Genomic DNA, 16,041 nt, shown 5'->3' on the forward strand with positions numbered 1-16,041 from the left:
CAGGGAAATTCATGTTCAGGGGAACGACTTTGTCTCCATTCTATTGAGTCATTCCCCAGAACGACTCTTATTACTGTATCAGTGATCAAAACACTGTTTTTTAACACTCCAGTTAGTATCCCACCGAAACAGGGTGACCCAGAAATTGGAAACACATTAACCGTCATTCAATCACCATTTGACTGGAAGTGTGCTCATCTCACAGTTCAGATGACCCTCTCAAACACAACATCCCACACTCATAATGCTCTAAACCCATGTGGGTCGTAGAGCACTGTACGATCATGTGAGTACTCAAAGGAAGGAGTGGCTCCAATTCCCTGAATCAAGAGTCCTTCACTAACATCAAGACCCACTCCTTAAGGGATAATACAAGTAATTAATACACAACACCAGTGTGCATCACTATATATATTATCATCTTCAACAACTCTTCCAGGTTTTAATCCTTTACCCATGCATGACAAATTAAACACTTAAGTAGTATTTTTTTTTATTCAACAATGTGCAAATTTCAACAACAAAAACTTAAGTCAGCTAAAATGCCAACCATCTTTAGCTTAATGTATCAATTAAAAAAAATATTACCAATAACATGCTACTGATGCTCCAAAATTACAGTAATCTTGAACAAAATCTTAAACATTAAATATTTTACAAACCTCAGATTTGCTTTTGCTTCCAAGTGAGCAGCAGTCTCATCAACACAGCATAAATTTCAATAGAAAATGCAATCTTTGATCTATACCATCACATAAAAGAATAAAGTAGTTGTGTAAGTAACACACATACAACCAGAATTCTGAAGAACAATATTTTAAATTGAATTAGAAGATTATTTAGCTTGACTTAATATGCTGGAACATTTTTTTTTTTTGTCCTTCAAGTCCAGCAAATACTGTGTATGAAAACTCAATCCCAACCTTCCTTTTCACACTGGTCCTTTAATTCTTAGTTTGTGTTACTAAAGCATCACTACTCACCAGAACTGGACAGTTTATCTTATTTAAGTAGTGAATTCTTTGGTGAAATTCAGCAGTGTGTGATCCATACCAGCATAGAATGTATTTATAATAATAATAATAATAATAATAATAATCTAGTGAAAATTAATACACTATTAACACCTCCTTTGAATCCCTGAAGGAAGATTGTTTTTAAGAGTAGGTTTTTTTATTGTATGACAATAGAAACTCCCTAACATAACTAATACAGGAGGGGGTCCCTATCTTATGAACGAATTTCAATTCCCAGTGTTTCAACCCAAGTAGTAATCCATTGCAACCATGAGCTATTACCCTACTGAAAACAAAATGATAGCTGTGTGGCACATTCTTGTAAATGCATTCTTGTAAATTCCAGTCACAATACCGTGACTGGAACAATACACAAATAACCTGCACATAGGAGAGAGGAGCTTACGAAGATATTTCGGTCCGACTTGGACCATTTACAAAGTCACACTAACAAAAAGGAGAGAAGGATGGAGTATATATAGGCCAGCAGACAGGGACAGGACAAGAGAGGTAGTAGGAAAAGAAGAAGAGAAGTAGTGGTAGAGGTAGTAGTAGTAGTGGAGTCAATCAAAGACTAAAAAAGAGGAGCACTGCAAGGGAGCTAGGGGCCCCACAAAGGCTAGGAACAAGAATACAGAGGGAAAAAATAATAATGGACCAAATACCCAAGGCAGAAGAAAGAAACCCCAAAAGAGAAAGAGGAAAGGGGAAGAAGGAGAAGGGAGAAAAAAGAATCAGGTTAAAGTCACAGGTGTTCCTTATATTTCCAGTCTTTCTAATCTCAACAACTCTCTCCGTTCCTAGGCCATCAAACTTACTTTTTGCCAGACTAACACTCTTTGCACCAATCTAATTCATACCTCTCCTCCCTCTTTAGATTCTCCTGGTGTCTACTCTGTTTCTTGTTCCTCTTGTCCTCTTCAGTACCTTGGAGAAACTGGCCGTTCTCTTTCTGACAGACTCAGGGAGCACAAAAGTAGTGTTAGGCTTGCTGACACCGACAATGCTCTTTTCTGTCATGTCAGAGATCACAGTCATCCTATTGACTGGTCTTCTGCTAAAACTGTCTACCCTACGTCTAACTTTCACAGTCCCTGTCTGGTTGAATCCTCCCTTATACACAACTTTCCTTGTATGAATCTTAGTCCTGGCTTTGTCTCTGTTGATGCCTTCCTTTCCCATTACATTGTAAAATGCTCCAAACCTCGAAACACTCATGACTTAACCTGATTCTTTTTTCCCCCTTCTCCCTCTTCCCCTTTCCTCTTTCCTCTTTCTCTTTTGGTTTTCTTCTGCCTTGGGTATTTGGTCCATTATTATTTTTACCCCCCCTGTGTTCTTGTTCCTACCCTTTGTGGGCCCCTAGCTCCCTTGCAGTGCTCCTCATTCTTAGTCTTTGACTCCACTAGTACTACTACTACCACCACCTCTACCACTACTTCTCTTCTTCCTTTCCTACTACCTCTCTTATCCCATCCCTGTCAGCTGGCCTATATATACTCCATCCTTCTCTCCTTTTTGTTAGTGTGGCTTTGTAAATGATCCAAGTCAGACCGAAATGTCATCGTAAGCTCCTCTCTCCTATGTGTGAGTTATTTGTGTAATATTCTCAATGTCTTACAAACTTTGTTCGCTCGAGCTTAGTAACTTGCATATCAGTAAATCAGAAACCCTCCTCTGTAAATACTTAAAAACTAGTCAAAAATAAAATCTAAAATGCACACCTATAAACCAATAAGACATGTGAATGAACCAAAGTCAAAAAATGATGCAACAGACATGACTTTATACTTACATTGGGTTAAATAAGAAATCAAAAAATTTAAGGCATTTAGCAACTATTAAATATAAATCTGTATTAAAAATATAAATTGTTGTTCTATTACACAGTATGGCAAATAGTCAGACTTCCACGCCTGCAAAATTGGACTACCATATTCAACATAGAGTATTTAATAAAGGAATTGCTGTGAATAATTTTGATTATTCATGTGGTTGATGTATTCATTTTGTAAGTAAAAGATGCTTATGTACTATTAAAGACATTTAAACATTTTGCCAGAAGCATCTTCTTCAGTCCTTCACTACTTCAGTCCTCCTCAAAAGATTGAAGAAGTCACACGTGGTAAAATGTTTCCCTAATATCTCGATAGGGGTGCCTGTCTGTCTGTCTGTCTGTGTGTGTGTGTGTGTGTGTGTGTGTGTGTGTGTGTGTGTGTGTGTGTGTGTGTGTGTGTGTGTGTGTGTGTGTGTGTGTGTGTGTGTGTGTGTGTGTGTGTGTGTGTCTCTGTGTGTCTCTGTGTGTCTCTGTGTGTGTGTGTGTGTGTCTGTGTGTGTGTCTGTGTGTGTCTGTGTGTGTGTGTGTCTGTCTGTGTCTATCTGTGTCTGTCTGTCTGTGTCTGTCTGTCTGTCTGTCTTTCAGCTACAAATAGTCAGCATCATCACCACTAGTTCCACTAACATTCATTTTGCTTTTTATTTACATATGATCTCTCGACTGAAAACCAACTATAGAATGTTGTTCACAATGTGCTAACTGGATTTCCCTTGTTTAACTCTCTTCTTTTTGGGCATTTGTTTTCAACACTAATGACATAAGAGCAATATTTGGAATGTAATGCCCTTTAATTTAAAGAGCTTGCTTATTTTGCTGTCAACTTTAATAAGGAAAAATTACTAAAAAATACTAGTACATGGATGAGCATTTTGAATTCAGATTGGACACTGTTTGGCAACTTTGTTTTATGTACCAGAGAGGAGAGAGAAAAGAGGCGACCGTATCCGCTACAAATGACTACACCTACACCCTTCCCCTCTCCCTCTCCCTCTCTCTCTCTTTCTCTCTCTCTCTCTCTCACACACATTCTGCAACAAACCACTAAACCTTTCGTAAATTTGACCCACTTGTAGATTTTCCACCTGTGCCCTCTAATAATCTCTGCCTGAAAGAAGGATGATCTATTTAATCAACATTCCCACTATTTTCTTATTAAAACATATCATATACTAATAATCAATGGATATTATTATGAGTCTGCAGTGGAGAGAAGATGGGGTAGGGGTTGTCCTAGGAAACATTGGAGAGTGCGTGTAAAAAGGGTTTTGTATGCATGGGGTTTGGAGCGTGTAACTTTTATGAAGGAATTCAGGGCCACCAGTTTGCTGGACTTGAGTCCTGGAGGTGAGAAGTACAGCACCTGCACTCTGAAGGTGATGTGGGGATACCTGCAATTTGGAGAGGTGTCTGAACTGTAGCATCAGCATGCCTCTGGCAAGACAGTGATGGAGTGAGTGACAATGAGTGTGTTTCTTCTCCTCCAGGTCACCCTGGTTGGTGTGTTTAAAAACAATATTTTCAAAAAATATAAACTGACTCCCAGTTCAAGAGATAAAAAGACCCATCTAGAGTAGAGAAATGAGTAACTTACATCTTCTAACCTCGTAGAGAGGAAAATTATTAAATTCATGGGAATGTTCTAAACCCACAGGGGTCATACATTGCCTGAGAACTGGTATGTGAGGAAGTGAAGTATAGCTTCAATTCTTCGAAGCAAGAGCCCTTCACCGGCATCCCAACTGAAGGATAACAAAAAAAGCTTGTTTCAACATAGCAGCAGATCACTATTAATCACAATAGCTTAAGAAGAACTGGTTGAAAAATCTAACCTGGTGCAACACAAACAAAAGAACACGAAGCAAAACATCTGGTGACAATGAATGATTTGTAATATAAACAATTATTATTACAATCAAAACTAAGTGCTAAATCCACAAGGGTCACACAGTATACATAAACAAGCAACACACCATAAGTCTTCTCTCAAAAACTAACCCTTTTGGGTTTAGAGCTTAATTTAATTATCCTGTATAATTATTATTATTATTATTATTATTATTATTATTATTATTATTATTATTATTATTATTATTATCTCTTAGATTAATAAACCTATGGAACAGTCAACATTAGCCTTGTTTTAAAGGGTTACAATTGGCCAAAAAAATGCTGCTGGGCAAAATAAGGACCTGATACTTGCCATGTATTCCCTCCCCACCCTGAAGCTAATTATTAAGAAATGAAGATTTTGCTTGCTTAGATTATTAAACTGGAGGATTAGAAACCCAAGATAACCCAGTGAAGTCAGGATGTCGTTTGTTTTATTACTATTGGTGTCCTTCAATCTTCTCCCTGACCAGGATGCAGCCCACACCAGGTATCTACTTACTGCCAGGTGAACAAGGGGCAGTAAGTGTGAAGAAACATTTCAGTGAGCTACAGGTAAAAACTAATAATAAAACACTACAGAAAAGAATCTTTAGGGTCAATCAGCCTCAGTCGATTTGAAAAAAATAATATGCGTATCACCAAGGGTAAGTGGAATAGAATTCTTCCTCCATAAGCCATGTGACTAAAATGCTTGGATCAAGAGGCTAGTAACCACTTCTCCTGTATAAATTACTAAATTTAAAAAGAAAAACAAAAGTTTTTCTTTTTAGGTCACCCTGCCTTGGTGGGATACGGCTGGTTTGTTGAAAAAAAAAAATTATATAAATCTGTCTGGAGCTCCATATGTCAAGACTAACAAAGCTAGAGGTCAGCTAAGATTTGGAAAAATTCATTGATAAATTGTACTTACACAGTAGTAGTAAAACCCACGCACTGAAATTCCATCATTTTTTTTACTAAATGATAATTTGTGGAACCCATCAAAATGTTTGATACTTTTAAGGCACTTCATTGATCTAAGTAGTGATAAAAAATACTATATACAGAACCTTTATTTTATCTATCAATCAATAAGCCTTCAATGAACAGGGAAGAATGAATCCCTGGTAATGTGACTGGTAGATAAAGATGAAATTGCTCTGCAATGATCATGGCAATAACGGATAATTCTGTAACTAAAGAACTTTGTCAGTTGTTTCTACGTCAACTGACACTTCAGTTTTTGTTCCACATTTACAAATTCCATTAAATTACGAATTTATTGTATATTAATAATCTTTCATGTTAAAAATTGGAAAAATGTAATAAACTACCATAAAAGATTTCACTGCATAACTAATGGTGTATAATGCAAGCCCTTGAAGCTTATGGCTCTTAATCCCAGGAATTGGAGTGACTCCCCTGAAGATCGAACCTGACTGCATCCCATTCCATAGGCACTGTATAATCATTAACCCTTCATGGTAGGCTTCTTGACACTGGTGACGGGCTCTTAATCCAAGGAATGCAACCGGACCTCCCATTCTTGGATCAAACCTGACTGCCTTCCATTCCCAGAGGTGCTATATGACTCCTATGGGTTTAGCATTCCCTCCATAAATGCAATAATATTAAAGTTTGACCATTTTGCATTTAGCACTTAAATAAGAATATAATAATGATAGATTGAGTATACATATACCAATGCTAGAGTATACACAAATTTGATGTATTTATCAAACTTCATGTTTTAGTATTTATACAGAGTACAAACATCGACTTACAACTTGCATGGGAAGGGTGTTCACTATCATGAGCTCTTAGACTATGCAAGACATTTTAAAGTTACCTAACATGAGTAATCTGTATCCCCTATGGTCATCTCAAATGTGTTCAACTTGATAGCGAGACAATACGCAGAGCAAATCTTTATTCAGTGTTCTGTTAAGTGTTGAGCTTTACCAAGCCATGGCTTGATAAAGTTCCACACTGAGCAAAACACTGTCAGAGTACAGACTTGTTCTACATAATGTTTCTCTTTACTCCACTTGTTGCTACCATTTGCCAGGCAGTCCGTGTTTAACCTGAGTGAGCAGAGAGCACATCATCCACAATAGCATTAGTTATCACTAGGGATTGAAAAATCACATCCTTCCACAATCAAAAGAGTAAGAGAACTTAATAAAACTAACAAATGCTGAAAGCAATACTCATATTTATTATTCCTGTAACCAATAAATATTAAGAAAATAAGCTATAGTGCACTGATAAAGGAAATAAGATAAAAAAACCTCTGCATATTATGTATGCCTAGAATAAGATCCTATGAAATCTAAATAAATGCATTATATAGAGAAAATTAGCATTTATAAAAGAAAATGAAACCTGTGATGGTACTTCAGCACTACACAACAAGGGTGAGAGGGATGGTATAGGGAGAGGTGGTGATGCGAGGGATGGTATAGGGAGAGGTGCTGGTGAGAAGGATGGTATAAGGATAGGTGCTGGTGAGAGGGATGGTATAAGGAGGTGCTGGTGAGAGGGATGGTATAAGGAGAGGTGCTGGTGAGAGGGATGGTATAAGGAGGTGCTGGTGAGAGAGATGGTATAAGGAGGTGCTGGTGAGAGGGATGGTATAAGGAGGTGCTGGTGAGAGGGATGGTATAAGGAGAGGTGCTGGTGAGAGGGATGGTATAAGGGGAGGTGCTGGTGAGAGAGATGGTATAAGGATAGGTGCTGGTGAGAGGGATGGTATTACAAGAGGTGGTGGTGGTGGCAGGGATGCCTGCAGAAATTGGTCAGGAACATAACAGTTGATATAACAAACCAGTCTCATTTAATAATCTTCTGAAAAATTATTTTTCAAATGTAAGAAATCTATGTACATGTATTGTAGATTATTTATGTTTTTTTTTTGTTTGTTTTTTTCAACAAGTCGGCCGTCTCCCACCGAGGCAGGGTGACCCAAAAAAGAAAGAAAATCCCCCAAAAGAAAATACTTTCATCATCATTCAACACTTTCACCACACTCGCACATTATCACTGTTTTTGCAGAGGTGCTCAGAATACAACAGTTTAGAAGCATACACATATAAAGATACACAACATATCCCTCCAAACTGCCAATATTTATGTGTACAGAGTAATAACTCCAGGTGTGGATATGAAATTACCTTAAATATATACTTGATACAAAAAGATAAAAAAGAAATCCTAATTCCTAAGAATTATTAAAGCAATATTAGGACATGGCACTTGTAAAAGAATCTGAATTCTGTCTTCTTTACAATTTCTTAAAGAATTTTTTTTTTACTTAATCTATGTCTCGTATACAGATACAGTATACGTCATAAATACACACATGCATAAGTACTCTTTTAGTGGCCCATTTTGCACAAGTCTCAAAAAGTGCCAGGGCAACTTTTATATGCAAGACATAAAAAAATGGCTACATGACTGTGATATATCAATCTTCAATGACTGGCCTGGTAACTCACTGAACCCAAGTTGGATAGAGAACATGTAGAACCTTAATAAGCATTGAGGTGTCCTCTATCCCCAAACTCTCAGATGCCATTGAGCAGATGTGGGAGGGCACTGACTTTTCTATCCTCTATAACATAGACTTATATCAGTGCCCAGGAGCTGTAAGGAGTGCACCAAGAGGAAGAGCAATCCTACAAAATACTTGGTTAGGTGAGTAACCTATTAATATATCAGTAAATCATTGTTAAAACAATGTATGTATTATGGCATGCATTCTTATTTGTGTAATTAGTCTACTATATTCATACATGTTTATGGTGGTTACTATATGAAGTCTTTGTCATGTACACTGCACAGAATTTACAAATGATAATCTTTACAAAAATAACTGTTGTTTCAAGTACCTGTACTCATCCATGCTACAAAATTAACATACTTTATATTATGGCTCAATACAAAATATGGAAAAACAAAATAACTAGTTACAAAATTTTCTCTAAAACTTCCAAACTAGAGATAACCAATACTATTTATTAAATGTTATGGAAATTAGCAATAATCAGTTACTGTAGTTAATGTAAATACTGAGGAATTAGACATGTGCAACACCTGGGTATCTTTATATGAAGATATTTCTCTTACTAGTGGCTTTTTCAGTTCAATAAGAGGTGATATACAATGACAACAGAGGATGGGGTAATCAGCCCCTCAGCCTGGAAGATGATGCTCAATACCTCAGTCAAGACTAAAATTCTGAACACTGACTTCTGGACTGTCTTCAATAGAGATACCCAGAAGTTGCACATGGGTCTAATTCCTCATCCTGTCAGTGTTGTGCACATTTATTGTTAAGTCATCAATGTTTGCATGCATCATAACTCAAAATCTGCAAAAGTGCATACATCAAAAACTTATTTTCAGTCACACAGTTTCATAGGTCTAATTCACAAATCTAATTTATTTTTTATATTTTTATTAACACATCGGCCGATTCCCACCAAGGCAGGGTGGCCCAAAAAAGAAAAACTTTCATCATCATTCACTCCATCACTGTCTTGCCAGAGGGGTGCTTTACACTACAGTTTATAAAACTGCAACATTAACACCCCTCCTTCAGAGTGCAAACACTATACTTCCCATCTCCAGGACTCAAGTCTGGCCTGCCAGTTTCCCTGAATCCCTTCATAAATGTTACTTTGCTCACACTCCAACAGCATGTCAAGTATTAAAAACCATTTGTCTCCATTCAGTCTTATCAAATATGCTCACGCATGCTTGCTGGAAGTCCAAGCCCCTCGCACACAAAACCTCCTTTACCCCCTCCCTCCAACCTTTCCTAGGCCAACCCCAACCCCGCCTTCCTTCCACTACAGCAGTGGTTCCCAAACTGGGGGTAAATTACCCCCTGGGGGTAATTTAACCATTTTTGGGGGGTAATGGAGGGGTGACAGAAAAAAAGTTATGAATTCTGAAAATCAAGAAAACAATGCGGTACCCGGTATGAGGATTATTGTTAACTTTGTCTTAGTATATAAAGTTGTAAAGTAAACCTATTATAAGTAAGTAATAAAGTTAAACCAAATAACAATAAACATCAAAAACTAATATACAGTATTAGAAAAGAAGAAATATATAGCTAAGTGTGTGGAAACCCAAAAGTATTTTGACAAGTATGCTTCAGGACAAAAGTCACTCAGTAGCCCAGATCGACCTGTCCAGTACGCGTCCCTCACTTCCTGAGGCTGCCTCTATTTCACACTGTCAGTTTATCTGTGAGCATCAGCCGAGGTAGACATAAGCTGGTATGTATGTGTACTGCCCTGTGCAGTATATAGTTAGTATTTAACCACTGTTACTGTGAATTTGTAGCTATTATTAATTTTATATATAATGTATGTGTGGTTCTTACGTTTTCAATGGTTTTGCTAGGATTAGCAGAGTATGCGAGGCTGTATACGTTCACGTTTAGCCATATATATCAATAATAACAACATTTTGTGAAAGGGGTAACATGCTTTATGTGGCATGTTAAATTGGGTAACAAGCTGAAAAAGTTTGGGAACCACTGCACTACAGACTTATACACTCTTGAAGTCATTCTGTTTCATTCCATTCTCTCTACACATCTGAACCACCTCAACAACCCTTCCTCAGCCCTCTGGACAACAGTTTTGGCAATCCTGCACCTCCTCCTAACTTCCAAACTACGAATTCTCTGCATTATATTCACACTACACATTGCCCTCAGACATGACATCTCCACTGCCTCCAGCCTTCTCCTCACTGCAACATTCATCACCCATGTCAAATTCAAAACCAACTAGATGATGAATAAGATACATAAACAGGGCTTAAGGTAATACACTGCCTAAGCATTGCAAATGTGTCTTATTCATCAGTTTGTTATTGTTGTATACCATTAATATGATTGAAACCAATTAACAAAGGTCATACAGAATGTCAGTGATTAGAACAGCTGCTTTCAGTTTCAATATTTACTCAAGCAGGGACAGATCAAGCAGCTGGTATATTGAACTTTTGTTATTTCTACCTAAAGACAATGCCAGATGATTATTATATGGGAAAGCAGTATCCCCATAAGTGTTGTGCAGAGCCTGGGAAATGAATCAATCAAGTTTAATCAGAGGGTAGCTCCAATTCCTTGGACCAAGAGTCTTTCAACAGCATCAAGGCACCCCTATGAAGGGCCACATTAGTATTCACAAAAAAAGAAGTGCTAGAAGACAAAGGCAGAACCCAGGGCTCCCATCTAGCTGTCTGGTTCTTTCAGGCATCCATAACAATAATCAAAAAGGAAAAACTTCACTTATCTAAATCTGCCTTCAATTTAGTGTAGCATACATGCCTACTACTTTTTGTACCTAAACTCGCCCCAACACACACTCTAAATGACCTCGCTGAAAGTCCCGCCTCTGACACAACTGACTTTTTTTTAACAAAAACTATCTTATTGCACCAACTTTGACTTTTTTTTTTTTCAACAAGTCGGACATCTCCCATACGTGTAAAAAGAAAACCTTTTCTTTTTCTTTTTACATGTGACCTAACAAGAAAAACTTTTTTTTTTCTTTTTAGGTCACTCTGCCTTGGTGGGAGATGACCAGTGCATTGGAAAAAACCCAAACTACTTGTAAAATGGACTTTATAATACAATTAATTGCAAACAATGACCATGACTTGACATATTTATTAATGCTTAATGTAGTCCATATGTTGAAAGGGTACAGTAACAATACAGTATAAGAATGTTATCGAATTTTTAACCCTAGAGGGTAAATTACCCAGGATAACCAAAGAAAGTCAAGATGTGTGCCCTATTTCTATTGGTGTCCTTAGGCCTTCTACCCCAAAATATGGCTTAAGTTGATTGCCAGATGAACTGGGGGCATCAAGTGTAAGGAGACTTGCTCACATGCCTCATCTCGCCTGAGGATTAGAACCCACAACCTTCATCTGTGAGCCTCTTGCCCTACCAGCAAGTTCATGAATATTAAAGATTTATGCAAATTTTGTTAAATATTTACATGTGACTGTGCTATATATATTATTAAGAAATATGTTACCTATTCTGAGCAATGGTGAAAGGGAATGTAAAGATGCAACACAAAGTGCATAACACAGCTAAGTTACACATCTTTCCTCAGTACAGCTGCCAAAATGTTAAATACATCTCACTACCTAAATCAGATTACTGCACTATATATACTATTATAATTTGGCAGTATTTTTTCCTCCTTTTAAAAATGGTTTGGCATATATTAGAGTGACAATGTGACATACTACCACATCATTACATTTCAGCACTATCTGACAAACATCCATATATGTATTATTACGTCTACATATGAATATAACATTTTCTTAAATCAAATTTGTTTAATTTCAAACATAAAAAAATTATAAATGTTTCTAGGTCATGCTTCAGGTCCTAGGAAAAGGCTTACAATTGTTTCATGTAGACAATTGTTTTAAGTACTTCTACAAAACAGTTCAGTAAATACACTCCCAATATTCATTCTACAACCACATGCACAAATCCTTCAAGCAAAAGCAATGAAAAAGTATTGCTAAAACTATTTTATCAAATATTTCTTGTACTGTATCCACACTTATTTCAAAAAAGTGTACCCGAACAATAAATTACTAGTATGTCTGCTGATTATATAACAAAGATTTATGTAAAAGATTAAGCAAAATTTCCCTTGCTTTATGCAGTTTTGTTATATGAGAATTCACCACTGTGCGATGTTCCACATCCTTCAACAATCTGGAGGTGTGCTGTACATTCACCTTATGCAATCGGTGCAGTTTATGCAAGCAACTGGATATTCTCATGTTTAAAATTGTCTTGATGACCTGACTGAGCTCAATAGAGCTGCCATCAACCTGAAACATATCTACTGCATAAAACCAGGGACACCTGATAGTAAAAACTTGGAGGAAACAATGGTACATCTTCCTAATAAATATTTATTTTGATCTTTACCTGACACTAAATCCTTGAAACTGTCAGTCGTGCAATGCCCTATTATAAACTATACACACACAATCAACAAATAAGATATGCATAACTAAAGCCTGTGGGCCACAGGCAACAACAGCCTGGTTGACCAAGCAATCAACAGTATAGTTGAGTCTCAGGCTGAGTTTCAAAAAGCAGACCTGTCAAAAGTGATCACAGGTACACAGTACATATGTTACTGTAAGAGAAATAAGCTATAGTCTTAGAGTACTGTATTCATTACTTGACTCTTAAGATAAACCAGACTTCTAACAGTTAACACAAACACTATATAATATCTATGACCATATAGAACTCCTAAACCACTCTCAAACATTTTATTTGCTAGAATTCTAAAGCAGATGTTGGTTAACTGTAGTATAAACACCTCAAATTTAGCTCTTCCTGTGTTTATTATTGAAATAAAAAATACTACAAAAATGGCATAAATTAAATATGGTATGTGATTTGGTGCCCATCAGGACATGTTGGATTGTGTCAATTAAAAATCTAACAAACTTCTTTACATCTCCATACAAGAATTCAGAAGCAAATACAAAATTCAGGTGGACCCAAGAGCTAGTGCCCAATCACTACACACTTTAATAGGTACCAGTAATTACCTGATTACATTTAAAGGTTATCAGACCAACAACATTGACCATTCTACCCATGGTAACAGAATTGTTAATCTTTTCTTTCTGTCTTACAAACATGCAAGATGGCAGGTAAAAATGATAAACAGCTACCTCTATTTTGTAGACGCTTCCCTTTACTTCCTTGTGTATTTCTTATTAGTCCTCATTTTCATAATTCGGTACTTCTTTTTGACTAAGGAAGCCTGGTCTAAGATCAAATTGTAAGGGGTAAGGATCCCTGGAATCATAAACAGATATTAACATATAACCAATACAGTGCTTTATCCATCCTTGGTCTTTCTTCTGCACTTGTAAACCATACCCCAGCCGGGATTGAACCCGCGGTCAGAGAGTCTCAAAACTCCACCCCGTCGGGGTATGGTTTGTTTGCAATCGTGTCATTACGATTTCATGAGTTCTGCACTTGTGTTTCTCTGTATTTTCCAGTTTCTCTCAGTCAATTATCTCAATTTGTAAACACTTCCTGAGGTAATTATGATTCTTCATGACATTTCTTGTTGTACATTATAAGCAACTGGCAAATACTTGACTTATACAAAGCCAAATCAGTATGCAGTTGTATAATGTATTCCTACAAGTGTTCAGTGCTTGGAATCATCCAAAATGTCTGGATGAGATTCTAAATAAGTCCATCTAGTCAAAACAGGAAAATTACCAAAAATGATAGACATGGAAAACACATTTAAACAGAAAGATAATGTTCTTTAATATGACACATTACTCTTGCAGGCTATTCAACTTCCAAACTGCGAATAACAGAATCAGTTACACTATCTAATTCCATGAAGGGTACTACAGATTATGCTATGACAAATCTATTTCTTCATAACAATTAAGATACCATGATTGATTGGTTAATCTCAAAATCAATATTTTTTTTCCTACAGAGTACTATGCTGCTCTTCATATTTTTAATCAAAGATCTAAATGCACACACACACATTTATATAATTGAGATTAGTATTAATAAAATTAAAAAATACCAATAATCTAAAACTATACAAACAAAATAAAAACAAATACAAATACACATAAATTCATTTACTCTTAGTCCCAAAATGTCTGATACTTACTGCTTGAAGGCTGGCGTCTAGCAGGAAATTTACAATGATTTTAATGTTTTAAAATTACACTTGGCTAAAATAATGAGTTTGGCTGCTTAGAGGAACTCTGCCACGAACAAGAAAGCTCCAGAAATTCTTGACTTTTTCTCTGTGCGTTGGTTTTGTCAAGGGATTCCCCAACTTAAGGCGGCACAACGTTGTCTGCTGGGAGCCTATGACTTGAAACTGGTTGCTGCAAATGAGATGGAAAAACAGGAAGATTATATCCAGCTTAGCACATACATCAAATTTGGTGATTAACACAAGTACAAGCATGTGAGAATTACTCATACACCATTTTCAAAACATTCTGAAAACCTTTACTCAGGATATGCTATACAGCATATCCTGAGGATATGCTATACAGCATATCCTGAGGATATGCTATATCCTGATATGCATATCCTGAGGATATCCTATACAGCACATCCTCAGTAAATGGTATATAGTAAGTGGTATACCCTCCTGGTATACCTGGAGGGTGTTCTGAGGGGTCAAAGTCCCTGTGACCCAGTCCATGACTACGTCTCGCAGTTGATTAGGACCTGATCAACCAGGCTGTTACTACTGGCTGCATGCAAGCCGACATTCGAACCACAGCCCAGCTGGTAGGGGATTTTTTTTTATTAACACATCGGTTGTTTCCAACTGAGGCAAGGTGGCCCCTAAAGAAGAAACACTTTCATCATCATTCACTCCATCACCCTCTTGCCAGAGGCATGCCTACACTACAGTTAGAAAAAAACTGCAACATATCAACACCCCTTCTTCAGAGTGCAGGCACTGTGCTTTCCACCTCCAAGACTCAAGTCCGGCTTGATGGTTTCCCTGAATCCCTTCATAAATGTTACCTGACAGTACGTTGTCACAAAAACCATTTGTCTCCACTTGTTTCTATGTACAGCGGACCCCCGAGTTTCGTGATTAATCCATTCCAGAAAGTCTGCAGAAAGTCGAAATTCACGAAACTCAAAACCATTTTCCCCATGAGAAATAATGTAAATCCAATTAATCCATTCCAGACACCCAAAAGTATTAACAAAAATTATTTTTTATAGATTAAATATAGATTTACATACAGAAAACAATGAGTAATCAAGTATAAAACAATAACAACATCACACTTACCTTTATTGAAGACTCTTGTTGGTGTATGGAACATAAGAAAGCAGGAACACTGCAGCAGACCTGTTGGCCCATACTAGGCAGGTCCTTCACAAACCATCCCACTAACAGAATATCTGTTGAACCCAATTTTCAATGCTACCCAAGCAATAAGCTTTGATAATTCTATTCACTCATGTGCAAGTCCTACTCAAGTCAAATCATGTGTGTGGAGAAGTAGCCTGGCTGGTTTGAGTGGGGAAGTACCCTGCCTGGTTTGTGTGGGGAAGTACCCTGGCTAGTGTACATAAGAACATAAGAAAGCAGGAACACTGTAGCAGACCTGTTGGCCCATACTAGGCAGGTCCTTCACAAACCATCCCACTAACAGAATATTTGTCTAACCCAATTTTTAATGCTACCCAAGCAATAAGCTTTGCTAATT

The 16,041-nt window shown here is 37.1% G+C and overlaps 1 protein-coding gene across 1 annotated transcript in view; it reads right to left on the reverse strand.

The window, feature by feature from the left end:
- Positions 1–481: 481 nt before the first annotated feature.
- LOC128688322 (uncharacterized) overlaps positions 482–16,041 on the reverse strand; it is a 34,624-nt gene continuing 19,064 nt past the window's right edge. Inside the window, exon 11 of the mRNA XM_053776094.2 lies at positions 482–14,685. Within this exon, the coding sequence (XP_053632069.1) occupies positions 14,517–14,685 (169 nt within the window). The 3' untranslated portion in view covers positions 482–14,516. The remainder of the gene's footprint in view (positions 14,686–16,041) is intronic.

Source organism: Cherax quadricarinatus, chromosome 19 (genome assembly GCF_038502225.1).
Source record: "Cherax quadricarinatus isolate ZL_2023a chromosome 19, ASM3850222v1, whole genome shotgun sequence".
Taxonomy (NCBI): Eukaryota; Metazoa; Arthropoda; class Malacostraca; order Decapoda; family Parastacidae; genus Cherax; species Cherax quadricarinatus.